General features: G+C 44.8%; 1 protein-coding gene across 1 annotated transcript in view; it reads left to right on the forward strand.

Moving 5' to 3' along the window:
• The first annotated feature begins 1044 nt into the window (after positions 1 to 1044).
• The window catches only part of LOC108157383, a 45803-nt gene continuing 19662 nt past the window's right edge, over positions 1045 to 27185 (forward strand). The window contains exons 1-2 of the mRNA XM_017289414.2: positions 1045 to 1362; positions 19615 to 20380. Of these exons, the coding sequence (XP_017144903.1) occupies positions 20200 to 20380 (181 nt within the window). The 5' untranslated portion in view covers positions 1045 to 1362; positions 19615 to 20199. The remainder of the gene's footprint in view (positions 1363 to 19614; positions 20381 to 27185) is intronic.

Here is a 27185-nt window from a genome sequence, read left to right on the forward strand (position 1 = left end):
ACTGAAAAATATTTAGATGTGAGAGAAACTGTTTCCATTTGAAGATAGCCCAAACAAACGTTGATATGAACCAATCTAACCTTTACTTTCAGTGCTTTTAGATTTATAGTAATTTAAAGAAATGTTATGGGCGTAAATCATTGTCCAACTCAGAGCCAACTCACGAATATCAACAACCTCTCTATTAAAATTATCGGGACTTTTTATTATATTGCCCTTTTATATTCCTCGACTGTCGTCCCTCTACGAGAGCCTCAAAGGAGGTTCGTCTGCATTGCAGAACTTCCTTCAATACGATCATTGCTTGTCTGAATCTGTTTATCAGACTGCCATGGAATACCTAAAAAATATATTAAACAAAAAAAAATGTAATTGAATAAACACGGGTCTTTGTCGCACTAGCAAGAATCAAAACAAAACACAAATAAATTCAAGAAGCATCAATCTATTACAATAAAACCTTTTAAAATGGTTTAATAGCTAAATCATCTCAAAGACGAATCAGTTTCGCATCCTTGCAAATCCATTCATAAAATTCCACCTAAACTTTATTTACAAAATTTGTTTAGTTTCGAGTGGCGTAGTTGCCCTTATCACAATTACGTTGGAGTGAACTGTTCCCACTTGCAGTACCAGTATTCTTCAAAACATGTTTACTGCTTCTGCGCACTGGCGTGTGTAACAGCTGTTTAACTTAAATAATTCCCATTATTATCCATTACTTCTGCGAGTCGCAACAGGAACATATAGTACTCTCTTGCACTGAGATCTCTTTTCAACTGAATTTCTAAAACTGTTCTACCCTCAGCTGTTTCCGCTGTGCTCTTTTGTGGCCACGCTCTCTTAGCCCTGCCCATAGCCAACTTTGGATAGCTTGCCACCCACGCGGCGAATTGGTGAGACCACCTCTCTCTCTCGCAAATTCCGAGTGGAAACGAGAGCTGGAGCAGGCGAATCGGGACGAGGCAAGGCGAGAGCCAGACCCGAATAGGACTCCGACGATGGGTGCGTGCACAGCCTCCGTGCATATCTGATGGCCAGCGAGCGAATCCGTCAGATGCGTGGCGAACGTTGAATTTAACGGTCGGTTTGGCAGTGAAAGTGGAAAGAAAGCGGTGCACCGCATTGAGCTAACGAATCGTTTTGTGCGCAAAATTGAAAACAGAAAAAAACAAAAAAAAAGTTAATGTAAAAAAAATTAAAGTGAAATAATCCTAAAGATATAAACAACTTTATCAGGAATATAAATACAAAGAAAATTGTGCAAGCTGTGACACTCCAATTAACTAAATGTAATCCGCAGTTAAACTATAAGCATACATTAAGTTCGAGTTGGATTCTTGGGAGTCTTCAAGTTTTCTGGTAAATTATTCAAGCAAGTTTCCATTTTGCTCCTTTTTGTTTGTCTTTTTGGGTGTTTTGCTGCCTCCTATCCTGTATCCTGTATTCTCTATCCTGTACCGCCATAAAGTTATACAAATTGTAGCCATTCCCGATGCTTTTTTGTTGCTTTAAAACTTTCGTTTCACGCAGCGTTCGCATTAAATTTCTTATTTTGTTGTGGGCTGCCGCTTTTTATTTCCTTTTCTCCTATTCGCGTGGCACATGCGGCGTATACGCAATGTATCCACTCTTATTGTGTGTTCTGTGTGTATAACCTACATTTCTGCCAGTTTCTCTGACAGACAAAAAGTACTCAGTACTGGGACTGGGACTGGGTCTGGCTCTGGTTTTGAGCCTCTGCCTGAGCCTGGAAGCGAAACTGAAACTGGAGACTGACTTTGGTGCTGACGTTGCCAGCAGCTGTCACATCTGCGGCGAGTTAATTTTATGGATTTGAGTTGCTTGTTTACTTGGCTTAAATGCTGAAAGATCCACAAGTTGGCTGCAAAGTCAAGGGGGGGCGGCACACAGCACACAGCAGACAGCAGGCAGCTTGTTGTTTGGCCATTTTTATTAATTTTTGTTGTATTATTATGGCCAAATAGTTGGACCGGCCAACTTGGTCCGTATACATACGTATTACGTATACATAACGTTTGTCTTCATCAACTTGGGCTAACTTTTACCAAGTGATTGTTGATTTTGTTTGATTTGTTGTAGCGTTTGCCGTTGCCGTTGCTGTTATTTGATTTTAGTACTTTGGCAAAGTCAACATTCGTTAGCAAAAATTTCGCTCACGTTCCATTCGACCGAGTTCTCGATTTCATGAGCTTTGGATGCTGTTTGCTGGTCCTGGTTGCTTTTATTTGCTCCTCCGTTCCGCCGCTTAGCCAGCGCACTGTCCCCCGTCCTTGCCCCAGTCACAAGGACAGTCTCTGTCCCAATCCCAGTCGCAGTTCCTGTCCCCGTCTGTCCGTCCCCGAATCTCTTTTAATGTTTGCTTTTCTCGCCTCTTGCACCATGCATACTGTCCATGTATAGATACATATAAATATATGTATACAAATCTATATATATTTAGCTGTTTGGTAGTGCCAGTGCAGAGGAGTTCGGTGGGTGGGAAGGCTAAGCTTGGCTGTCCTTAAGATTATTTATGCGGTGATTAGCTGCGCTGAATTATTGCTGAAATTATCAAGTGTGCTATAAAATTTCACTGCCATTTATTTGCACAACTTTTAGCGGGGCTCACGTACTAACCGAACACCCCAGTAAAGTCCGCTCCACTCACCAAGGCTCCCCTGGACCCATTCGACATCCACCCCCTCCGCTTGTTGGCGTCTCATGTGTATCGTTGTCTCGGTTTCGGTGTCGGTTTCGGGTGCGTGCGGTACGACTACCAGAGTACGAGTGAGTGTAACAAATTGCCAGAGTTTGATTTTTAAGTGTGAAATATGGTACAAGGAAATTGAATTAATTACACTGGGGTTCGCTTAGATTGGGCTTGATTTACTCTAAAAGCCAACTGCCATCTGACGTGAAAGCTCTTCATTCGTTGAATTTGCAAGATTTAATCATTCAATTTTGTAAGATTAAATTGCTATGACAATTACTAATATTCCGAAAGCTTACGGGAAATGATAATAATAATCTAAAATAATATTATAAGCTGCTACATTTCTGATTGTTGGTCAAGATCTTTTCCACTGCGCATATCTTACCGAGAATATTATTGTCCGCTGTTTCTTTTTCCAAGAATGTGCCAAGAGACAAATTATTTTCTCACCAATCTTATTACATGGAATCTGTCTTAGCTCTGTGCTTTCATTCCTGCTTTAATGTTTTGCTGTTGCTTAATATTGTTTCCATTTGAATGCATTACTCTTTCAAAAACAAGTTTAATTGCTGTGCATTATAATTAGGTGAAAGGTCCTTAGCCGTAGTGTACTTCTGGATGTTTAAAACATTTATTGTATCTTATTCAGCTTGCAGGAAATTTTCGAAAGATGTTTATTTACTTAGCTGTTTTATTAATTAAGCTGCTTTAGTAAGTTTACTCTAGCCACAATGGACAGAGTATCCTTAGTCTGTAATGGCAAACAGGGATTATCATTTGAGTTGCAAAGTGTGGGAAATGAGATTTTCCATCATCTGCTTGCCCCTCAGAGACAGTCTTGCCCCGGGCTCTTCTTGAGCTCACTCCCAACTAATTGCCTAAGCCCTAACCGCAGAGTGAACCTGAGTTCTGGGGAGCAAAGTTCTGTTTCTGTTTCTGTTTCTCTGCAGATTAATTACATTTAAATAAACACGAATAGCAGCAAACATGACCAATGCCACAACAGTTACATGAACAATTCCACAATGCAGACAACAAAAACAACAACAACAGGCAGACAGCTCAATTCAATTGAACTCAATTCCACTTTGGTCTCGGCGGCTATTTTACTATAAGCTGATTACAGCAGTGGGGAAAATATTCAGAGTTCCAGAGGAAGCCTCAACCGAATAGAGTTATAATTTTCAATGAGTTTGCCTTGCCACACACACACACACACACAAAAACAAAATCATTAACTTTGTTGGAGAACCAGCAAATTCTGTTTTCCACTTTGCCGTTTGCTGTGAAAGGAAATGTTGTACATTTGATGTGGGTAGAACACCCAACCCCATCCAGACCAGACTGGGAAGGATGGTGGGGAAATTCGTATTATATCTTTAGTAAATGAAAGTCAAAGCCGAATTTAATGCTGGGATTAGTGATAACACCAATGAAGATGGCACAATGGACAGGCAGAGAGGCAGAAGGACAAGACAGACAGCGAGGCCGAGTCCAGACCGTTTGCATATGGGAAATGCCTAATGATTTATGACTGGGTTGGAGTTGGAGTCGGCCAAGTTCTGTCCACTCGGAATTGGTGGTGAAAAGCGTGAAAAACTGTCTGCCACATGGAAAATCACAGGATCTTGGTGTGAGCAAGAGGGAGAGGGAGATGGAGAGGTGGGTAATGTGTGCGGCAAAAGTAAATTCAATTTTACGTTTCACAACTCAGCATGATTTCTATCAAAGCTGGGGACTCCTCTGTATCCTACCTCTGGCCCACATTGTGTACCGCAAACTGATTGCTTTTGGTGGTCCCTCGTCTGTCCCAGTCCTTGGCCCTGCCCCTGCCCCTGTCTGCCTTTGGGTGTGTGTTTTTGTGTGTGTGTGTGTTGCGGGTCTGTAGAGCACCCTAAAAGCAGGCTACATACAAAAAATCACTAAAAACTTGCAAAAGCATCAAAGCGCACTTTCTGAGCTCTGAGCCAAAGTTGGGCTTGTTCGAGCTATTAAGGTTGTTGTTGCTGTTGTTGCTCTCCGTTTTGTTGAAAGTTAAAAACTTTTCAAGTGAGTTTTGCGGCTTGGTTTAGGGCATCATCGGACTATTGGCAAAATTGCTTTCAGATACTTGGCCAAGTCTCGGCTCGACTCCTCGAATTTATGCAGTTTTAATGAGAGTCGCTTGTGGAAATGTTGCTACTAATACAGGAAATTAATAAGTTAAGTAGCCATTAGGTGCTTGAGTGCAAAGTTCAATCGTTGAACTTTCTCGAATTTTGCCAGCAGATTGAGCATACGCCCCTTAGACAGACGCGCACGAGTGTCTCAGGGAATCCCCCTGAGAGAGCTCTCGCTCTGATTTTTTGGCTGCTCCTTCTGCTGCTAGTGCCTAAGCCGCGTTTTATTTTCGCTCGGAGCGAGTGCAGTCATCTGTGAAAATATTGGCAAGACTCAAACAGCGCCAGCATTTGACATAAATCCTTATTATCCTTTTGTGCACAAATTGACATTGCACTTGTAAGGCGATTGCTGAATCAGTCCCAATCCCCCCGCCCTCACAGCTGCCCTGCCCCTCAGCTGGCTTTCTACTTTCAACTTTTGTCTGTGGCTTTGTTTTCCAGACATCCAGCAATTGTTGGCTGCTCTGGAGGAGCTGTACCTGGAGACACTGCAGCAGCATTAGCAGGAGCCGACAAATGCAGGAAGACCTGCCAGGTCTGTCCCTGTCCTTGGCACGTCTTGCCACTTAATTGACACAGACACGGCTTATGTGGCCTCCGCCATAAAGTGCACGAAATTAAAATTCATAATGTTGACTTTAATGGAGCTAATGCTGAAATATCAAAGCTGCTGGCTTAGGTGCCAGCTCGCACATCTCATAGATTAGCCTGGCTGCCATGTACTCACTGGCATGCCGGGCCAAGTCATGCCGAACCGGGCCCAAAAAGCGTCTTCTTCCTGTCAGCCAGCCAGCCTGCTGCCTTGAATTTTATTATGCGACACGCAGCCTCCTTGGCCACCTATCTGGGGGGTTGATGGAGAGGGAGAGACGCACAACTTTGACGTTATTAAATTATGCGGAGATTTGCGCACTTTTTTTCTTAGATTTTTTTGGAAGGGAAAGCCTCTTGACATTTTTAATGATGAGCCGGAGAGTCCTCCGGCTACTGATTTGCTCCCCTACGAAGACTCCCCCTTCCGCCACGGACTCTGACTAGGCCAAAATTAAATTATTTTATTGCCGGAAATTCATTAAATCATGCTTTTATGCAATTTCCCGACTACATTTTTGGCATACTCAAGTGGGAATCTGTCAATTCCTCGCCCTATTGGCCTTGACGGACAGAAAGACAGCCTGTCGGAATTTTTCGTCGAGCTGCCGCCCACATGCCTGCCTTTGATTAGTACGTGCCGTTGTTAACATTTCTATTATGCCTATAATAATATTTATTTCATTGTTTACTCGGCCACAGCCACTGCCAGGGCTTGGGCTCGGCCAAAATCGATTGAATTCTGATCTATTTCCAGACACATGCTCTCTAAGCACAAAAGTCCCTGACAGCGCGACGGGGTCCCGAAACAATGCAAATCTGACATTGCCAGAGGAGCGAAATTTTATTTATGTTTTCACTGGGGAAAAAGAGGGAATCTGAGCCGAAAGCTAAGGCTCGAAAAAAAAAAACTCAGAAAGACCGAAAACCCAAACAATCATCAAAACAGAATCATAAAAACAGTTAGCGACGATCATAAATTTGGCAGAAAGGCATAAAAACTGTGTCACGTGGCATAAAAATGGCTCTTCCTTCTGCATTCTGCAGCCTCTCCAAACCATTTACATGCATACGAATAGGAATAGGAACAGCAATACATATAGCTAGATATATGGCCTCGACATTTGTTGCCCGAGTAATCCCTGCAAATCAGCAGTTTTCCCCGTTGCGGGGACACATACAGTTCGTCTAATAAATCTCGCAACAATAAAAGGAAATTTACATTTTTATAGGAACAGCAGCCGAAAGAAACCGTTAGTCAATACAATCAATAGAGGGCCATAGGACGGACACCAGACGCGGCCACAATTTAATATTGGATTTCATCGTGGGCTTACCTTGTGTACTATTTGTACGGGTAATGCCCATGAAATTGCACGAAAGGCCTGCTAATACAATATTCATATAATTTCGTCTGGAAAATACATCATTAAAATGCTAATGGAATTTTTTTGTCTATTAAATAGGGAGTATATCGTTAGGGTGAGATTTTATTTATAGAGAAATACATAGATAGAGTCGCAGAGGGACCCCAGTGAAATAAATCATAAAAGTTTTCGAGAAAAATACCAAAAATAATATTGAGCGGACCACACTACTCCCCCACACTTACACTAATTCCTGTAATTTGCTACACACCCACACACACAGACACGCACGGACATAACCACTCCCCCCATATTACATGAATAAAACAAAATATAACAAAAATTGCGTTAATTTTTTAGCATGTTGCATGACCAACAATTTTTCTATTTCCACAAAGCTCTACGGCTCCCCGGTGATTCGTGCAACAACAGCGCCAGAGACAGAAATAGAAACAGAGGCAGGGACAACAATTTTAAGTACTTGACATGAACATTTTCAACAAACCTCAAACCTACGGCAACAACAACAACAACAAAAACAACCACAGCAATGGCCATCTGTAAAATTAAACTTGTGGCGCAACGCACGCGAAAATTTGTGCTCCACTGGCCAACAAAAGGGAGCCACCCAAGCCACCCAACCACCCATCCCAGCCCTTGATGCTGCAGTGTGGCTGCCTGCTGATGTTTATCATAACCGCCTACAAGAGCCACAATGACAAGAACCACAGCAAGGGAAGAACCACCAGCAGCAACAATATGGTTTGGCCATCGCCGCATCCAGCCAAATAATTTGCTGGCAGGCGTAGCTAATGACCAACTCGTGTAAGTGCGCTGGATAGATGGATGGATGGTTGGCTGTGACGGGGACTAGGATGAAAAATCAGGACATCCCGACTCAGTGTATCCAGCGCCACCACCACAACCGAAAAAAGAACAACAGACAAAAAAAAAAAAAGAACAACAGCAACAATCACAAGTTTGGTTACAAGCAAAATGATGGGCATGAATTCATCATGGGAGTGCTTGTGGAGCCACCAGCTTGGACTGGTGGGACTCTGTCCCAGAAATTCCCGGCTGCCCGCCCTTTCCATTAGGTCTTTGTCGAGGGGGAAATTTAAAATAAAGTAACGAAACATAGTCTTCATACACTCGCAAAAAAATTCTATTCCGTTTCAGATACGTATGTTCATGTTTAATATAAATGGATAATATTTACTGCAGAACAGATCCTTCAAGATGAAAGATCATAATCCAGACTAGAGGGCAACCCCCGGCTCACTGGCTTCTCTGGCTCGCGGGTCACGACGGACGACCCTAGACCTGTTTTATAGGGCACTGACTGGAGCAAAACCTGAAGACGCATTGTTTCTCTGAGTGTAGCTGTTGGAAGATGCAGAGAGGGTGAGGCAGGGACTCGCTATGAGATTGAGTGAGGCAGAGGAGAGGCGACATCGTTCGCTAATTTTATGCTCTTTTGTGATTTTTGTGCTGGACACACCCTGTGGGCATGTTTAGTGTCCTTTCACTTTCCCAGTAAATGCAAACTTTGCGCGCTTTTGTCATTAGCGTTGATAGCTGTAACGTGAACAGGAAGCCAGCAAAAGGACCGGGAATGGGAACGGCAACGGGGAGTGGGAGTGGGTGAATCAGTGTCAACAGAGACTGAGACGAACAGGCACTCTGGAGGAGAGAGTGCCACAGGGAGACCTGAAAGCTCCTTGCTGGCTGCCTTTTTGGCCGCGTTTCATGTGTTGTTGGCGCCATTTTCCCCCTATTCTTCTTGTCGTTGTCATTGGGTTTGTGGTCCCCAACAGTTTGGTTACTTTTAATGAGCGGGGCGTGGCTCGTGGCATAAAACATTTCGCTGTAGTGGAGGGCGGTGGGCGGTGGGGGTGGGGGTGGGGGTGCTCTCATTAAGTTGCGGTCGTACAGTTTTATTCCGCTCCGCTCGCACTCATTTTTCGCCTAATGAAAGTGAATTATTAAATGAGAGCCTGCTGAATGTAGAATCCCAGAGCCAGCTACTCGTCATAAGTATCTGGCAGCCACTTCCAAGCACTCGAAACTTACTTTGGCACAAAAATAAACTGAATACCACCTTCTTATGTTCAGATCTGACAGCGTGACAGCGGCAGCCTCATACAAAAAAAGGGTTCCATTGACCCCTGACTCACTTCCAGCCAAGGCCCGAACTTTAGGTCCCAACATCAAAGGCATTCCTCCAGGACGAAAGTGGGTAACCCACTTAAAAAAAGCTGAAACAAAACTAAATTGGGCCTTGCCCTCTGCGGCGTTGCTTATTAAAGTGCCGGCGTCTAGCCGCACAGGCAGACACATGTGTGGCATGCTCCTGCATATCAAATTTGTATGTAAATGACAAGTTTTTCAAGAAGTTCCCCAACAATCTATAAAGTTGGGGGCGTTCCTGGGATTTTACCCCCGTTTACCCTTTCCACTTTGCCAAGCAACTACAATTTTTTGTACAATATCCAATTTGCAGTCGGAACCACGTGACAGCTTTATTAAAAAAGGTTTTTACATTTATTAAATCCATGATTCTATATTGAAACATAGGTTGTTTCTATGGGAGCTACTTTTTTTGATATAGTGATCCGATACTGAAGTCTTCGCTGGTCGAGTATGTTAAGTCGACATCTGTAGTAGAGAGTTTTAAATAAATTTGGAACAAATGTGGAGTTTATACTTAATCAGAGACAGAATCAGGCAGATAAACAGCCATCACATATACACGGAGTCTCTTTACTATATAGAAAGCTTTGGGGTCGTATCGTCGCTTGTCCGTCGATAGGACCCTTTTCAAGAGTATACTTTAACAAGTATACAAAAATTTGCTTAATTACGCAAACAGAAAGTGACAAGTGCCTGGCACACGAAATTCTGCACAGAAGGAGCTCAGTGTATTGCAGTATATCTACGGGAAAGTCATGAATTTTGGACTCGTTTTTAAATTATGTCCAAGATAAAAGCAACAGCTTAGCCCCTTGCCCCTAACGCCGGGCAACAGGGAAACTGCTGTGGCAGGGATTTTGGAAAATTAAATATGTTATAAATAAATCAACTGGCGAAGGCATAAATAAATAATTGAAGATGTCAACTGGCGATGTCTGTAGAGCCTGCTCTTAATCTTGGTGTGGTTAGGTTTCCTTTGGTATTGTTTAATTTCATTTCGGCTTTTTTCTGTTGGGCTGTGCAACAAACAACTGTGCAAATATTTGGAGCAGCCACAAGGCGTCGTTGTGCTTTGCGAAGCAAAACAAATTACTTTTAGTTATTGCTTTAAATAGTTTGTGCAGCAATTTATGCAAATGTTTGAACAATCGTTGAGGCAGATTGGGTCTACTCGTATACGTATACGTATGCGTTCCGTGTTCGGCTTTGTCTCACTCTAGTTGCAGCCCGGCGTTCTGTGGTGGAGTTTTCTTTAATTAGTGCACCAAACTGTGGCACAGACGGGAACTGTGGCGTGGAGTGGAGTGGGCGCTGTCTCTGTGTGGGTGCGGTTGTGTAGGTGTAATGGTATTTCCAGCATAATTGCAACGGCAGGCGTCTCATTTGAAAGTTTTGGAAGCGTCAGCCGCAGCCGCAGCAAAAGCAAAAGCAAACCTAGCAACATCAGCAGCAACAGTAACTAAACACACATACACTCACACACACGCATAATAAATGAATATATACGAGTGTGTGCCTGCCATGTTAGAGGCACTCTCCCACACACATAGATACTCGTTCGTGGAATAACTTGGCGGCTTGCTTTCGCAAATTTGCAAATATTTCACTTGCAGTGCCTCAAGATATGCTACACTAATTTGCAAGTCGTTGTTTTTGTAGCTGCTACTAATTAGTGTCTAATGCAGCAGCTTCGCCAGCGGAAAACGCAGCGCCAGCGAAAGTGCTGTAATAATAAACCAAGTTCTGTCCCCTAGAGCTCTTGAATCGATTGAGCTATTGCCATAGAAAGTTCCCTGATTCCTGATCAAAACGCTACAACGGGGGCGGGACCATAAAAATCACATCAAAGCCGAGGCGAGACATAAAAAAGAACTCTTGCTAAACGGCCATGCATACTCGTAAAACTTGACAATTTGTTGGTCAAAACTTCTCACTCCCAGCCCCGGACGAGGCCGAGAGGGGGAGAGAGACGAAAGCTGGTCAAGTACGAGTATTTTGCAAAACAATACGCCATTTAACTGCTTCAATTTGAGTTTGGTTGTAAAACTTTTTCGCTACTCTCGAGATTCTTCTCCCTTTTTGTACCCTACCCTATATACCCCACGTTTTATATGTAGCATACTCGTTGTAGAAGTATTTGGGTGTGTGCGTGCGTAACCTTTGCAACAGCGAAACAAAGGAGGGGAAAAAATGGTTGCCAAGTTTATTAAAAGTTGCGGCAAGCTGCAGACACAGTGCGAACTCTGGCCCGCAGGACGAAGACGCTGAGAGCCAAGGAAGTGAGCGCTGACAGCCAGCAACTGACAAATGCCAACGCTAACTCACTCAACTCCACGCAAAATGAAATAAAAATAAGAGAAAAAAAATGCTCAGAATGGCAAGAAGAAAGATTTCAAGTTTCCTCTTTTCCATTTTCCTTTGTTTTTCTTCTTGTTGTACCCTTGTGAGTGTGTGTGTGTGTGTGCGTGTTTCTTATTCGCTGATTTTTTCTTTTGCATCTTGCCTTTTGGCAGCATCTTTGAGCGGTTTTTTATTATTATTATCTTTGACCTGGACCTGCCCTCCGGTCCTCCGTTCCTCCGTTCCTCGCCTTTTCCATGTTTCTCAATTTTTATTTATGGAGAAAGTTTTTGGCGCTTTCTTATGCATTTTCTGCGTGCGCTTCGCTTATGTGTGTGTGTATGTGTGTGTTTGTGTGTTTCTGGGTCAGTGGGTAGTACTATATTGTAATATGGCACCCTAATGGTACTTTGACCATTAAAGTGGGGGATACTGATGCACTTTAAAATGATACGAGATCCATTATTTGTCGAATTTTTGATTTTCGTTCTTTGAGAATTGCAATTTTTGATATTGAAGTGTTTGCTCTTTCTGAGTACCATATGATCTACTGCCTTTATTCTGTGTATTATTTTAAATATATTTTATTTTAGTTTAATCTGTTTACATTCATCATTAAGACGATATTTTCTATCAAACGCTGCTGCTATTCCTCTGGTTGGTCAGCTCTTTCTCAGGGCTACAGGATATCCTTGCAATATCTATCAAACATCTCTCTGAAGATTGCACAGCAAACAATGTGCAGTGGCAAAATGTTTGGCCAACTGAAGTCTCAGAATCAACTGTCAGCCTCACAGTCCACCGGGCTCGGGCTCTGGCTCGGGCTCTGGCTCTGGCTCGTGCTCTGGCTCGAACAACTATTAGGGCTTCTATTTCTCAGGGCTTCTCCCTTGGATGCCTTCGCACCACTTGGGCCTTGAGAGCTGACGGTGACGATGATTCGATGCTGCTATCGATTTAGGTAGATACTTGTCTGGGCTTTGGCAAAACGGTTCTGATTGAACACAACAATTTTGAAATTGCTAAACACACATGAACACAAAAACAGAGCCAGAGCCCGAGCCAGACAAACACTAGTGGGAGTGGTGCACAACTACACGTTCGTATTACGTGCTGGTGACATTACTGCTGACAACGAGCCAGTTTGAAATTTAAACAGTTCCTTGTGTTCCCTGTGTTCCCTGTGTTCTGTGCGCCCAGCATGTCCTGGCGCCGAGTCAATCAATTGGCAGAAATTCGCATCTGTTCGGATGTTTGCCCCTGTTTGACTGTGCCTGTCTGTACCCGTCTGTGCCCGTCTGTGTCTGTGTGCTCGGGGATGTCTCGCATTTCCGGCACATTGCCGTTAAATGATTTTTAGCAAAAATCGTGCGGACATGACACACTCAAGTGGCTACCGATGCCACCACTCCTCCCAACACTCCACTCCACACCAGTCCAGTCCACCACCCAATCCGTTTCCCACTCTCCATCATCCTTTGCATCTTCAGAGAGCACGTGATTGCTCAGCTCTTGGCATCTGCCTATCGATGGATGTACTGGGCCGTGTCAAGTAGCGGAGTACGACAGAGGAGGAGGAATCTCAAGTAATTTCCATTAAGTAAGTGTTTTGGCACTTAAACTTCGAATGCATTGGCATTGGCTGTGATTGCATTAGGCGACAAGTGGGTGCCGAAGAGGACATTTCGTAGGGCAGGACATTCTTAAAGCCGCTTAAGCGTCTTTGTCGCAATTTCCGGGATGCTTAAAGACGACTCCATGCCCCTTGCTGGGGCCACCTACTGCTTTTGGCTTCTGTTGTTTGCCAACATCGTTCTACCTGAGCTAAAAATTATACAAACAACAGCTGGCTGGGGTGGACGGACACTGTCCTGAGATACTGCTGCAAAGTAGGACCGGTGAGGCTAGGCAGCGGCAGCTGGCTGCTCTCATCGCCATCATCATCATGGTCGTTATATCAATGTATGGCTTTGGATGGGTGGATGGGGCCGGCAGAAGTCTTCGTTTTGAAAATGCCATTTCCGACCATTTCCCGGAAACGTAACATCCGCCCCACCCAGAGGGGGGCTGCGAAGGCAAGGTGCCATGGAGAGGGGCAAGATGATGCTAATGGCGCCATTGTTGTTGTGTGTGTGTGTGTGTGCTGAAGATGGAGAAAGACCCATAAAGTCATAAGATTGGCGGCTTGACGCTCATTAGGCATTGGACCAGGGACTCAGGTCTCAAGGTCTCAGGTTTGGCTACTTAGAGGAGTCCCTCCTCGTGGTCCAAAAACCCAAAACCAAACAACGTATAAGCGAGAATGAAGCAGGTCCCAGTTTAGATTATTTCCAACTCGCTGTCGGTTTTCTAGGAATATGGTCTCCGTGGAAATCGAGTAGGAATATGCAAACGTTAATATTTACCTGGTAATTGAGTATACGCGCAGTCAGCTGTGGCTGTGCATCTTTTATTTAGTTATCGATTCGAGTTCATTTGCATTACCTTCTTGACTGCTTTCTAAGGAAGTTGTTATACCAACTTAAACAATTGCCTTTAAGCCGGCAACGTACACTCTGATTGCTGATTCTGCTCTGCTTGAAGTGGCTTTCTTTTGCGCTCTGCCTTCTGCCACAACCAGACCTGCCTCAGGCTGCCTATTGGGTCAAGCCCGGTCCTGGGACAACAATTGTTTTATGCCTCTGTTGTGCCAACCAAGCGGAAGGTAGGCTATGAACTGCCTTAGCCTTCACAGTGTCAGGCACTGTTGGTTGGTTGTACACTAAAAAATCAAGTTCATTTTTGTGCAGTCTGCCGTGAGGCTGTAGACGAAGCCGAGAAGGTGGCTTTGTGCTTTTCTTTGCTCGGCTTGAATAAAGAGCACCTCTCGGCCACTTGCAGACTGGTCCGAGCTCCGAGCTGTGACAACAGCAACAGCCGCAGTGACAGACAGGCCAATATAGTGTATAACAAGTAAAAGGTAGGGAACAAGATTTTGGGTGGTGCCGAATAGGGCCTAATAGCTTCAACTTCTGTTTGATATACCTTGCAGTAGGGCTGCGGCAGCTTCGGCCACAATAGGTACTCATTTGTAGTGAAATGTTGGTCAACAAGACGTGACCTTGCTCTGCTTTTCTTTGCTTTTTCTTGCCTGCTGTGTCTGTGTGTATGTGTGAGAAAATTGCTTTTATGTTTCTTGAAGCTCGGCGTTCAGGCTTTCTTCTGGCTGATGCTGGCTCCTGCCCCATGTGTCATTATGTGGCATACACATTGTTGCAGCAACAGCAGCATTGCCGGCTGTGTCTTACACTTCCGTCATGGCAGCTGCAGACACGCCCACCCTCTCACCAGTCCCACCTCCTGCCTCCCTCTTTGGGCAACCTTTTTGGGGTCAGTTCAGTTTGGTCTTCGCACGCAGCTCCTTGGTTGATGTTGAGTTCTTGTCTTGTCATTGTTTGTTTAATTTTGTATGCCGGATATCCCGGCGTGTTTTTCCCATTGTCCTGCTGTCAACGAAATGCTAACAGCAACAACAATAACTATAAGAGTGGGCGTGGCCACAGCAATAGTCAGAGCCACAGCCACAGCCACAGCCACAGTCTCCTCTTCTTGCCCAGTCCGCCAGCGTACCTACGCGTATCTCTCTTTCATCAATGTTTATGCCGCTGACAACAAAAGAAATTAAATTGCCAACACTGAAATTCAATTGTATCTCTCTGCCACTCTCTCTCTTTCTCCCTCTTTCTTTCTTCCTTTTGCCACACTCAAAATTCTTGAAGCTGCCGGCAGACGCCGGTCCGTTCTGGGGCGTGGCATGACGACATCTTGAATGGTTATTGCCGCTGACTTATTGGGGCATGGCATTGATTTTTTCCCTTTGTTGCCCGCCTTTGTGGGGCACAGTTGTAGGAAGTAAACATTTTCGGTGCTTTCAATTTATTAAAAGGCGCGTCAGGCAGCCATAAAAAGGTCAATGATTATTATGTTTTCCATGCAAAATACCAGGAGTGCTCCCACTCCCACTCCCAGCCACCCAGCAGACAGTGGCCAAAAATAGAGACAGCTCCATGCTACATGGAGTACGGAGCCATCATCCACGGGACATGGCAATTTGTTTGGATTGGCATTGAGGCGGCTCTGAAGTGGCTGCCTCGTCTCGCCTCGCATCGTCTCGTTTTTGATGGCATTTTTGTGGTGCTTCGTTCAGGTTCAAAGCGAAACCCCGTGCCCGTTGCCATAGACTGCACTGATTGGCCCTAATAGTTAGCATCGAGAAGCAGAAATTTAAACTTCTGTCCGGCTCTGTTGGGTCTTGGTCTGTTGGCAGTTTAATTCACATTCCGAATTGGTTGCCATTTGCCTTTCGTTCGCCTTTCCTGCCATAAATCAACATTTAACACAGCCTGAATATCCGCTCTTGTTTGCCCACCATTTTCCATTTCCATTTTTCCATTTTTGCATTTTCCTTTCTGTTGCATGTTTCGCCAAAAGCCTACTTTGTAGCGCTTAAACTGCAATTAAAAACATTAAATGTGCGCATAATTAAAAACGTTGCCCTCTTTATGACACATTAACATATTTGCATATAGTATTTTTAAAACTATAACCGCCGCCATCATATCCCCTTCTTATCCGATCTCCTTTTTGATGTATTTAATAATGCCCGACAATAGCAGGCGATTAACCAGGGAGCCCGCGCCCCTGCGCCCCCGGCACGGCTCCAAGCATTTGCTCTTTTGGGGCCCATGTCCAAAAGGCCAACGGCCAACATGATGACCATGTTACATTTGCATTCCAAAGGCTACGGCTGCGGAACCCCTCCCAGGGTTTCGTTGTCCAACTGCCATCTAATTCGGATTTGCTGTGGACGCATTGTGCATAGTTGCAGCAGGCGGTTGGGGCTGGGGCTGGGGCTGGGTTTAGATACGGGTATGATATCCGAGAGATGCATTCATTAGACGCAGTCGCTTTCGCATTCGGTGCATTCGATTACAGCATGCGTATAATTGTCCAACCCCAATCAAAGCGAAATCGTGCCCCAGCCAGCGGCCAAATCGATTAACATGCCAAGGCATTGTCTAAAATACATTCGCACGGGGACGCTTCGTCGGTACACATTATGGCCATTATCCCTGCCGCAAATGCCTGACCCATTGGCCTGGCAGGCAACTAATCATCCCAGGGTTATACTTGGGGCACATTCTTGTACGCGTATCCATAATCATTGATTGGAAAAAGCTTCGAAAGGTTACATTTACAGGGCAATGTCTACGAGTTTGTACATTAAGCGAGAAAACCTAAACCCAACCGTTTCTTCCTCCCAAAATTGTTTGATTTTTAATCAAATCTCAAATAAACTTCCCATTTCAAAATGGATCTAGAGAAAGCAGTCTATATCTATTTCTGGTTCTTAAAACGTTTGTTTTTCCAGTGTAGTCGTGGCGGGGCACAAATTAAATTGCATTAGAAATGTCTTTAATTGACACCAAGGTAACGCATAAATTTCAATTGGGGCTCCTCCATGTGTGACAAAGATACAGAAGCACCCAGGGAAAGAGAGAGAAAGATAGCTGGATGGAAAGAGTGGGACTGCCTACGAGAAGCCGGAAATTGTGAGTGTTCTATGGAGGGGGGTGACACGAGGGAAGTGCAGATACGGCCGCACTCGGCATGTGCGAGAGAATTATTATCTTGTACTTGGCCATGTCAAAGAAAATTTGCATTTTTCGGTCTGACAAAGGGCGGCAAACAGCAGCCGAGGCAACCCAGGCATCGGAGAGGCAGGAGAGAGGTGTGGCAGTAGCCGACATGGCTCTCTGCGGTGCAATGTCAACGTGTTCGTCGTGCTCGGCGCTACCAATACCAAATTGTCTGCCACAATAGACTGACAAGGTGCTAGATTGCAAGCCCGTCCTTATGGGCATGGGTGTCCTTCTGGAGGCTCTGTGTGTTCTAAAATAGAGCAACAATGTGCATTGACAATGAGATGAGAGCTGCCAGCAAATGTGACACAGATACAAACTTTTAAATGCACAGGGAAAAGCAATTGCAGGCCAATGAGTGAGTGTGGCATTTAGGCTGTAACCAGGGCTATGCTGAGGGTAATAATTTCTATAATATTTACCTAATTAATAGATATTACACCACCTAATCCCAATACACTCCTTTCTCGGGAAACTCATTAGTTGAGCGCTCTAAGCGCTAGTCCCTGAGGATAATTTAGCGTTTAGCACAGGAATATGGCCTTGAATCAACCGTAAACGCAGAATTTCATTCATTTATAGCTCTCAGGCGCAACAACAAAACAACATGCCACACCCATTCCATTCCACTCCCGTGTTACCTCAGCCGCCAATCCTCACATATAATTGTGCGGTTTCTCAGCCATTTTTATGTGTTTTAATTTTCATTGGAGCACTAACAACATGTCAGCGTCGTCAATGTCAGTCAGACCCCATCTGGTCTCCCTCTTCAAGGGGGAAGTAAGCAATCCGGAGCAACACGGAGAGGTGGGGAGCACCAACAAGAGTCTGAAGAGGCTAATAAACACTTATATAAAATTCTCGAATCGCACGTGTTGCGTTTGTCAAGGGGTTGCTGCTGTGGCTGCCTCTCCTGCTGCTGCTGCCACGACATGGAGACATACAATACAATAAAACTGCTAAGTGCATGGGCATGTTGTGCCATATAGCTCCATCTAGCTTCTGTATGCATTAATCGAGGTGTGCTGCATGCTGGCCATAAAATCCAAGTGGAGAAGTGTGTGGAGGATCAGGGAAAAGGGCAGTGGCAGTGGCAGTGGCAATGGCAGTGGCAGTGGCATCGATAAGCTGCCAGAAACAGTGCAACGCGTGTGCCACATAAAAATGGCATTTTGACATGGCCACCGAGTGGTCCCGTAAAGAGGGTGAGGGCCAGCGAAGCTAATGAGCATTATGAATGCTTTCCCTGATGTCATTGCACTTGAGCTGATCTACTTACTCGGTACTGGGAGGGCTAAAGGGTATATTGTATTCGTTTATTGTAGGTAACATACATAAAACTGAGGCTAACCTTCAGCAGTCGAGGATATAACATGGCTATGAGAGTTTAGTTTGAAGGAACTACATTTGGATCGCTTACTATTTATACTATCAACTATTACAGTCGACTATATCGTCTATATCCTGTGCCTCATGCAGTCCACTTAATGGACAGCGGCCTTCAGACCTCACCCCCTGCTCCTGCCCAGCCGGGAATCCTTACAAAACGATGCAATGAAAGGCAAGAAAATGGGCTGTGTGTTGCTTGAACGCCTGCCAATCCAGGGGTAGCAAAAAGTAATTGAAACTTAAATAAACAGAATGCTGGAGCAGCGACCGCAGGGCCGAGTGCAAACAGTTGCAAAAAAACAGAAACAGAAACAGTAACGGAACGGGTTAAGTGGCCGCATCCTCAACTCCGGCTTCACAGCCGGCCGGGAGTTGCTTGCAGCATGAATGAGGCCACATACACACGGAGCAGAGCAGAGCGGAGATCGACATGCTCATTCAGGCTCAAGTGCCTGCCACTTGTGCACAGCCTCATTAGCACAAACAAAAAATTTGCACTCACAAAGAGCCCGTTTTGTTCTTGTCATTATTATTATGCTCGTATTTTTTTGTGCTTGTATTTCTGCTACTCCTTTTTTTTGCTACTGTTTTTGATGATTTGATATTGTTTATCATATTTGCTTTGGCTTTGAATAGGATGGGGATAGGGCTAGGGCTGCACTTCCTGTCGACACCGGCAGGCTGGCAACATTGTCCATAGGGCGGGCGGACGGTCGTTAGCAGCATGTTGCCAGGCTTCCCGAACATGTTGCTTCCAGAACATTTTCCAGCGCGCTAATTTTGGAAATGCTCGTTCTCGTTCCCGGTCCCGTTCTCGTGTCTTGTTTTCGGGGTGGGTGTGTTCTTGCGGCTGTCCTCCACTGTCGAGCCTTGATGAGTTTTCATTCGTTTGTCAACTTGTCGTAGGCACGGATTGTTCTCTGCTGTAGGGTCCCGTCTTTGTCTCTGTCCCTGTCTCTTCTCTCCGGTTCGGTTCGGTTCGTTTCGGTCCGTGTTTAGTCGGTTTCGGGATTGCTGCCGGGGTCTTGTTTACACGCCAAATAATGCGTCTTTGCGGTAGCGTTCGCGACCGTGACAGCTGTGGATCATTTTGAGATTTGAGAGGGCCATGCATTTTGAGAGCTGTTTAATTATACAACAACTAAACATTGTTTATTATTCATTCCGCCTTGCAGCTCACATCCGGCAACAGCAGCTGGACCCACACACACAGTACTATCCAGCCATTTATGAGAGTGCGAACTGAAAGAAATTACTATAGCCAAATGGATTTCGTCTAAACGAATCGCTAAAAAATAAAGCAAGACCGATAATTAAAAGGCGGAAATCGAAATGAATAAACAATCGATTGATTGTCGGCAAAATGTGCAAATCCGTGGAGTGCAAATCAAAAGCAAACTCGAGTGAAAGTGAAAAATTGAGGCCCCAAGAAATTATTAATTACCGCAGTGCTTGTTAGCGGAACATAGCCCAAGAGGCAGACATTTTGTTTATGAGCCAATTTGCCAGCCCCACCCAAGCCCCGTCAAACTGAAGCGAGGAGAGACATCTACAATTTGCATATTCCGCAGCATCCCACTCCCCAGTCGAGCCCCACAACCACTACCCCTTATATCCGTACATACACACGTACAGAACAGACAGCGCGGCGTGTGAAGCTGAAGTGTTTATTAAATAGTCTTCCCGCAAATGTTGGGCGTCTTCTGAGCGAAAGACAGTGCCTGCCCCCTCCACCCCCAGCTCACGAGGTACTCTCCATCATGTTGGAGCTGCAACTGCGTAAAGATTTGTCAGCGGACTCGGCCGATATCCACAAAATGAGACACCAGAAGGCATTGGATACGGCCCATAGACAGCACCGCCGGAGACGCGAGCCAGACTACGGGGCCTTCCAGACGCGACTCTGCCTCGTGCTGCTCGCCGTTCTGTTGCTGAGCATGGGTAAGTCGAAACGCTGTTTAGTCTTAAGTTTAAAATAGTGTTTACTCAGACACATCAAAGTCGAATATTGGAAAGCCATCTTCAGTGAGAATAACATTGTTTCTTGCTACAAAGTCAATATATTTTTCCAGCCATCAAAGTTATTTAAATATTTTCCGCTCATAGCTGAAACAAATTTCAAATCATCAAGCACGATCTTAGACCCTTGACTGCCGACACACATTTTAAGAGTTTCATTTGTACAATTTAATGAAGTATATTTGTCTGGCTTCCTTCCCCCACTCCCGACCTGTCATCCCTTTTCAAGTAGTATCTGGGCATCTGGGAGCATGGGAGGCAGGGACAATGTCAACCACAATCACATTGCCTGGCCCTATTCCACCAACACTCGAGCCCTTAACTCAATTGACTGCTCCACTTTTTGCCAAAGTCCGCTGGCAGAGTCAAAGCCACCATCACTACTGTGGCTGCTCAATTAAATGCCTGGAGTGTGTCCGCCAGATTCCCAGCCAGCGGAAAACTTTCAGCAGCTCGAAACTCCAGCGCCAACTCCAATAAAAATCGAACAGCAGCCGGCCCGTAGGGGTGTGAGTGATACTCACACACCCTTTGAGATAGATACAGACAATCGATACTTGAAATACTTGGTGGGGGCGGCACAGAAAATGACAGTCGAAACAACACTTTGGCATAATAAAATACAAATAAAAGGGGCACAAGAGCAGCCACACAGATCCGACGCCAATTGATTGACGAAGTGGCAAAGATCTACTTGAGAGCGATGGCGGAACGGAGTGGCGAGAGGAGCAATAAAAAGGATTGACAGCCCGAGGCGGTCGGTCGGCGGTATCTAAGCGGTGGAGAGGTGTCAGGCGCACGGACAGACAGGGGACAGCCACTCGAATGCCTGTCAATGACAATCAGCAACGGAATCAGATTCCGTACACTCACTTCTAAATGCCTGTCGCCTGATGGTGACAAGAGGAGCCGTAGCCGGGAGTCGCATTCGAGGCTGGAGCTGTAGCCGGAGCGCTAATGCTGATGCTGAACGCTTGTAAAAAGTTTTTAATGACGCTCCCTCCTGCCGTTTCGTTGCCCGTTCTGGTTCGAACAGAACCATTACATTCCATTCCGTATCCACATTTGCCAAAGCAAATCTGTGTCAGGCTGTTGCTTCATTACTCCAGCTCCAGTGTCGACGTGGCCGCTAATGAACAGCTTAAGCAGCAACCCGTCCAAATGTGCATCGCATTTCAATGGGAGCCGAGCCCCAGCCCCAGCCCCAGCACCAGCCCCAGCCCCGCCATTGAAGTGCATTTTTCGGCTATCGCGGAGCTGGGGAATTGAATGGGGGAGAGATTTGTGTGCCGTGATCCGTGACTTGTTCGGAAATGTTGTTGCATTGGGTCTTTGGCACTCAGGGTATTGTGAAGATTTGCAGAGCGCCCCAGTGCACTGGGGTGTCGAGGAGGGGAGTGCATCGCCAGTGCTTTATTAGATGGAGGTGCAGGCCCGGGCTCCTCTAATGGATGGGGGTTAATGGGTTAGGGTTAGGGCTAGCAGCAAAGTGGTGTATTTGTTAAAGTGAATTAGAACTTAAAATGGGCATCAATTGTGGTGATGTATGGCTGAGTGGGGCAATAACTATTTCCCAAGGAACTCTCTAGAGTAGGCCCGTAAATCACGCTCCAAAGAGTGATTCGGATTAGTTATAGATTTCATTTGATTCGATTATAGATTTATTAGTTCACTGACTGCATCACAACTTTTATTCATCAATTACGTACTGCACTGAATCTGCATAGTCCCTGGCCATATTTCCATAAAATCCGGTGGACAATGCCACGATCTATTTATAATCAATTTCGCCATATAGGGAAGTGCAATTCAACTATAATTTTGTAATGCATTCGAATACATCAACTAAAAACGCGTTTTGCTCTGCCCAAATCAATTTCATGGATTCCCCCATCCAGAATGAGTGGAAAATAAATGGCAGTACGGAAAGGTTCCAGCGAGAGCGGCGACTGGTAGATACCCACTAATTAGATTTATTTATACCATCAATATTCCCTACTGCCATTGTTTCAACAGCTGCCTGTGGAATTTTTGTGAATAATTTAATTGGCAAATCCATTGATTTCCCTGCTACAACATGTTTTTAGAACACGAATAAGTACATATGTATATCCTTATCCTCCGCGATAAAATGGGTACTAAACAGCGATACAAGTTTCTCGTTTTATCATTGAAATATTAATTGCAAAATAATATTGACAAGCGGCAAACAAATTACAAATAAAATATGTAAATTTTCTTGCGGTTCTCCGCTGTGTAAATTCGGCCTGTGGCACATGCAGTGGCATTTCAAAACCAATGCGGCACGGGCCGGTGGGCAGCCGGTGCAACATTTTTCGATTGCCAAACAAATTATGCCAGTCATGCAAAAATTCCATAAAGGTAAATAGTTCGAAGCTAGTGACAGGGGGGAGCGGTGGAAATAGTCGTACAGATGGTGCTCTGGTTTGGGTCTTGGGGCAAGTTTAGCCACCGCGTCTGTGTTTGTATATTATTAATGCAATTTGTAATTATTTGTTGCCTGCACACAGATACAGCACACGCGTACACCCAGATCTGTATCTCTGTTTGTTTGTTTTCTCGAATTTGTGTTTGTTTATTTGTTTGCCTTTGCCATAAAACGCAATTATCGCGCACAAAGAACAAAGCATAGTGCAAGCGAGACGCAGCCAGGGGTCACAGTCTCCACACTCTCTGCCACACAACGTACTGCAACCGGAATCTGCCCCACTTCGGCTGCTTCACTACCATAGACCCCACTTGGGGAGTTTCGGAAAAGCTGCAAAAGTTGTCGCCGGCATCAGAGCCGGCATCATTTTCGTAATTCGCATTTCGCATTTTCGCATTTGCGTTCCCATAATTAACTTATTTTGTACATTAGCAACAGATTTTGTTTATTAACGCATGTGCGCTTGCTCTCTCAGTAATGCGATCCCGCCCCATTCTGCCCCATCCAGGCCCAACCCAGGAGCGGCTTTAATGTGTGCGGGGCAAGGGACAATGGGGCGCATACTTATCTTTTGGCATTGCGAAGCGAGTTTATTTGTTTTGTGCCTGTGGTTGCCTGACTAGGTGGCTGGCTGGTGGCTTGGGTGGTGTTTTGTGCGGCTGCTGTCGCATAATTTATTTATCATTAGCAAAATTTGGCAAGCATTGGTATGCTCCTCTTCCCGCCGACTGCCACAAGAAGTTACCGCCGCTGCTGAAAGTGTCTGTGTATTTGGCTAAATAGTTGAAATAATTAAGCTCATTAGAACTTTTGTAGGTTTCTGGCCGGGCTACAGCTCGAGTGCTCCCATTGAGTGTTGCCTTGATTGACAAGTGCAAATTGGTATTAATGCCAGAGTACTTTGAGCTGGTAAAGTATTCCGCAAGAAGCGGAGGGAGAACAAAGGAGATATTAAGTCTTTAAATTGATGTAATCTGGTAATCATTGGAAATGTTTGCCAGTTCAGAGTCGGAGCCATTTTCTGCCATACGAAATATAAATAATTCGAATTCTCTATAATCTAAAATAGTTTATTGGCATACAATTATGCTTCTAGTGGATAAATTAAATTCTAATTAAAAACTAGTCTCGTACAAAAGCATAATTAGGAAAAACTGATTAATCCGAGTGTTATATTTTGCCCGTTTCCAATCAATTGGATCGTCAAGCTACTCTGCCATATTTTTTGCGAATTCATCCAAATATTTGGCGGCTGGTAACGAAATGTTCTGATATTTAAACTCCATCTGGCAATGGTTCACGTTTAATTAAGCAACGTTGCCAAAAAATATCTAGGACAAATCACAGCGACAAAATCGCAACCATCGGACGAAAAATTTCGTTGCTTTTGTTTCAGTTTTGTTTGTTGTTTGTTTTGTTGTTTTTTCGTGTTGGTTTTTGTTGGCTGCCAGGACCAGGACCCCTGCCACTCCTCCAAATAAAAGGAACTTGTTGTTTTGCAGAGTCCGAGTGGAAACTGTGTGCAAAGTGCAACAGCCGCAACAAAAACGACATAAACTTTTAACAATTGCAAAACCAAATAAACAAAACGGAGCGGAGGGCCGAACAAAAAGAAAACACTGAAAACGGCTGCGGGCTATAAATCTGCAATGACTGTGGGGTTCCTGGTGTACGCTATGGGGGTAGGTGGAGCAACAGCAACAGCAGCAGCAAGGGCGTTTGCATAAACTCATTTACACATACAAAGGCAAACAGCCGCACACAGATACACACACGTACTGGGATGTGCAGACAGAGCAGAGCGCCTGCTGCGTAAATAACTAATAAGGCTCGAGGATAAATTTCAAGTGCAATTTGGTGAGTATCGTAACCAAATACAATGCTACGAGCACAACATGCAGCAAACAATAAGGAATCATGTTGCGAACGCAAGTCCTGGATACCCTTTCCAAAAGATTATTGCTTTGATATCGGTAGATACTCTCTTTCGGTCCAACTGAGGAGAGAGTATATGAACTGAGGTCTATCGAATTTTTAAGGAATATATGTACATGAAAATCACAACACCCTGTGCCAGGGTATACAGTCGCCCGATGAACTGGGAAACAGGATCAGGACAGAGACAGAGGAAAATCTAGCACAAAAGTTAAGCGTGGCAAATATACGAGTATCTCTGCGTTTTGTGTGCGGCACGTTTCTATGACTTAATTAAAATTATGAATGTTTTTGCCGCTGCTGCAACATGCCAGAGATGTGTGGCATGACCAAAAACCAGCCAGGCCGGGCCAGGGGAGCGGGCGAACGGGCGACAGTCAGGATGTCCATGGCAAATGCGCTTTTTGCCATCGAGAAGAACAAACAAACATATAGTAGCATCAATTTATGCATAAATCACATGGCACAAAAACCATGCCAAATTGTAAACATAAAACGAAATGGATATTCCTGCCACCACCCCCGCATTCGCCAATCCCCAGCAGCCCGCAGAGGCACCTCATGGCCCATTGGCACCACATTTGTGCGGGGTCTGTCGCTGTGCCTGTGCCTGTGTCGAGAAATGCAGTTACCAAAAATGAAATTTCCGAATGTCATTGTCGCTTATCGTCCGCTGTCCCGCCTTGCTCTGGCCCACCCTCTCCATTGGCCGTATTTTCATTTAAAACAGGGCTCAGATTAATTTTCTAATCAAACACAATTTTGGGGATTGGTCGAGTCCAGTGCTGTCCTGCCAGACCAAATTCTATTCGAGTACAGTTGCAAATGGATCTGCGATAGGAAAATATCCACCATCGACTGCTAATTAGTTAGCTTTTAAGTTACACACCTATCGGGTCTACTCGCAGATCATCTGGCCGCAAGAGCCAACTAAAAAAAAAAATGCAATACCTATGGCCTCCAGTCATGGCAGGTGATTGCTTTGCTGGCTGCCATCTCCCAGAAACGAGAAACGATTGCCAGCGACTTGTTGAAGGACTGGACAAACTGTTGGATCCCAAAATTGATACCACCAGAGTGATGAAAAAACGCACAATATAAAAAACTCTGAGATATGGAAGAAAAAACTCCCACAAAAGAGAAGAAAACAATCGAACTTGCGTGAGTTCGAGTTACCAAAAATAAAAATGGAAACTATTTTTTATGGAACGAACCGGCAGTACCTTATAATTGTTTATTTTACTTGAAAGGACAGGAAATACAAACAAATAAAATTGGTGTAATCGTACTTAGATTCCTCAGGAGAGGAAGAATAGTGCAACATAAACTAAAGTGAAATCTGAGCATAATAAAGGGGGGATCTTAGAACCTTTAGCTCATCATAGGGTATCAAAATAGTGCTTCTGCTCGTGGTAAAGCGACTCCCAGTTGAGTCTATGAATGGTATCTAAGCTGGCCACGGCCTGCAGCGGACGTCGGGCAATGGGCAATGGGCAATGGGCAATGGGCAAATGGCAACGGCAACGGATAGCACAAACGGTCAAAAGTTCCATTAGTGTCAGGCCATGAATGCTATTTACAAGCAGTTCGCGATGCGGCATGCGAGATAAGCGCTTCACCGCCGCGTCCCGCCCCAACTGGTGGGACCAAATGGAAAAACTGAATGAAGTCGAAAAAAAGCGAAGAAAATGAAAAAGAAAGAAGCACAGTCGGCGTGCACACAGAACGCAGCAATGGAGGGGGGGAAAAATAGAGAACTAAAAATCCATTCGGCATCGATGCTGGTGCCGAGATAACAAAATGTTTGCTGCCCTGCCTCAATTGAGTCGTCGTTTTTGTTCACGTTGCGTATACGCCAAGTGAGCAGAGCAGAGCAGAGCAGACTCGGGCAGCGGAAAAGATGAGAAAAAAAACATACACACACGCTGAGTAAATACATGCAAGCATTTTTGTATCTGTGTGTGTGCGTGGGGGCAGAGTTGAGAGCAAATGAAAATTGGCAAATAGCAAAAGGCGGAATAACTAACTAAGCAACCAAGCCAGAGCCAAGCCAGAACCTGAGCCAGAACCAGACTTATATGCACTGCAATGTCACCAGCATAAAATAAAAATACTCTTGCTAATACGAACACACACAGATACACAGATCCACTGATACACAGATACACACATGCTTAGCAGTGACTGTTTGCCTTGGCGCTGCTCACCCCGGCTGCTCGTCTGCACCATACTCGTATTTGCACTGTTATCCTTTTTGTTTTATTTGCTTAGCGCTTCTGTGCAAAGAAAGAAATAACGAAAGACTATCATGAGACTAAGGATTGCCAGCGAGCAGCAGCACGG

The sequence above is a fragment of the Drosophila miranda genome, chromosome 2 (assembly GCF_003369915.1).
Source record: "Drosophila miranda strain MSH22 chromosome 2, D.miranda_PacBio2.1, whole genome shotgun sequence".
NCBI classification, from domain to species: Eukaryota; Metazoa; Arthropoda; class Insecta; order Diptera; family Drosophilidae; genus Drosophila; species Drosophila miranda.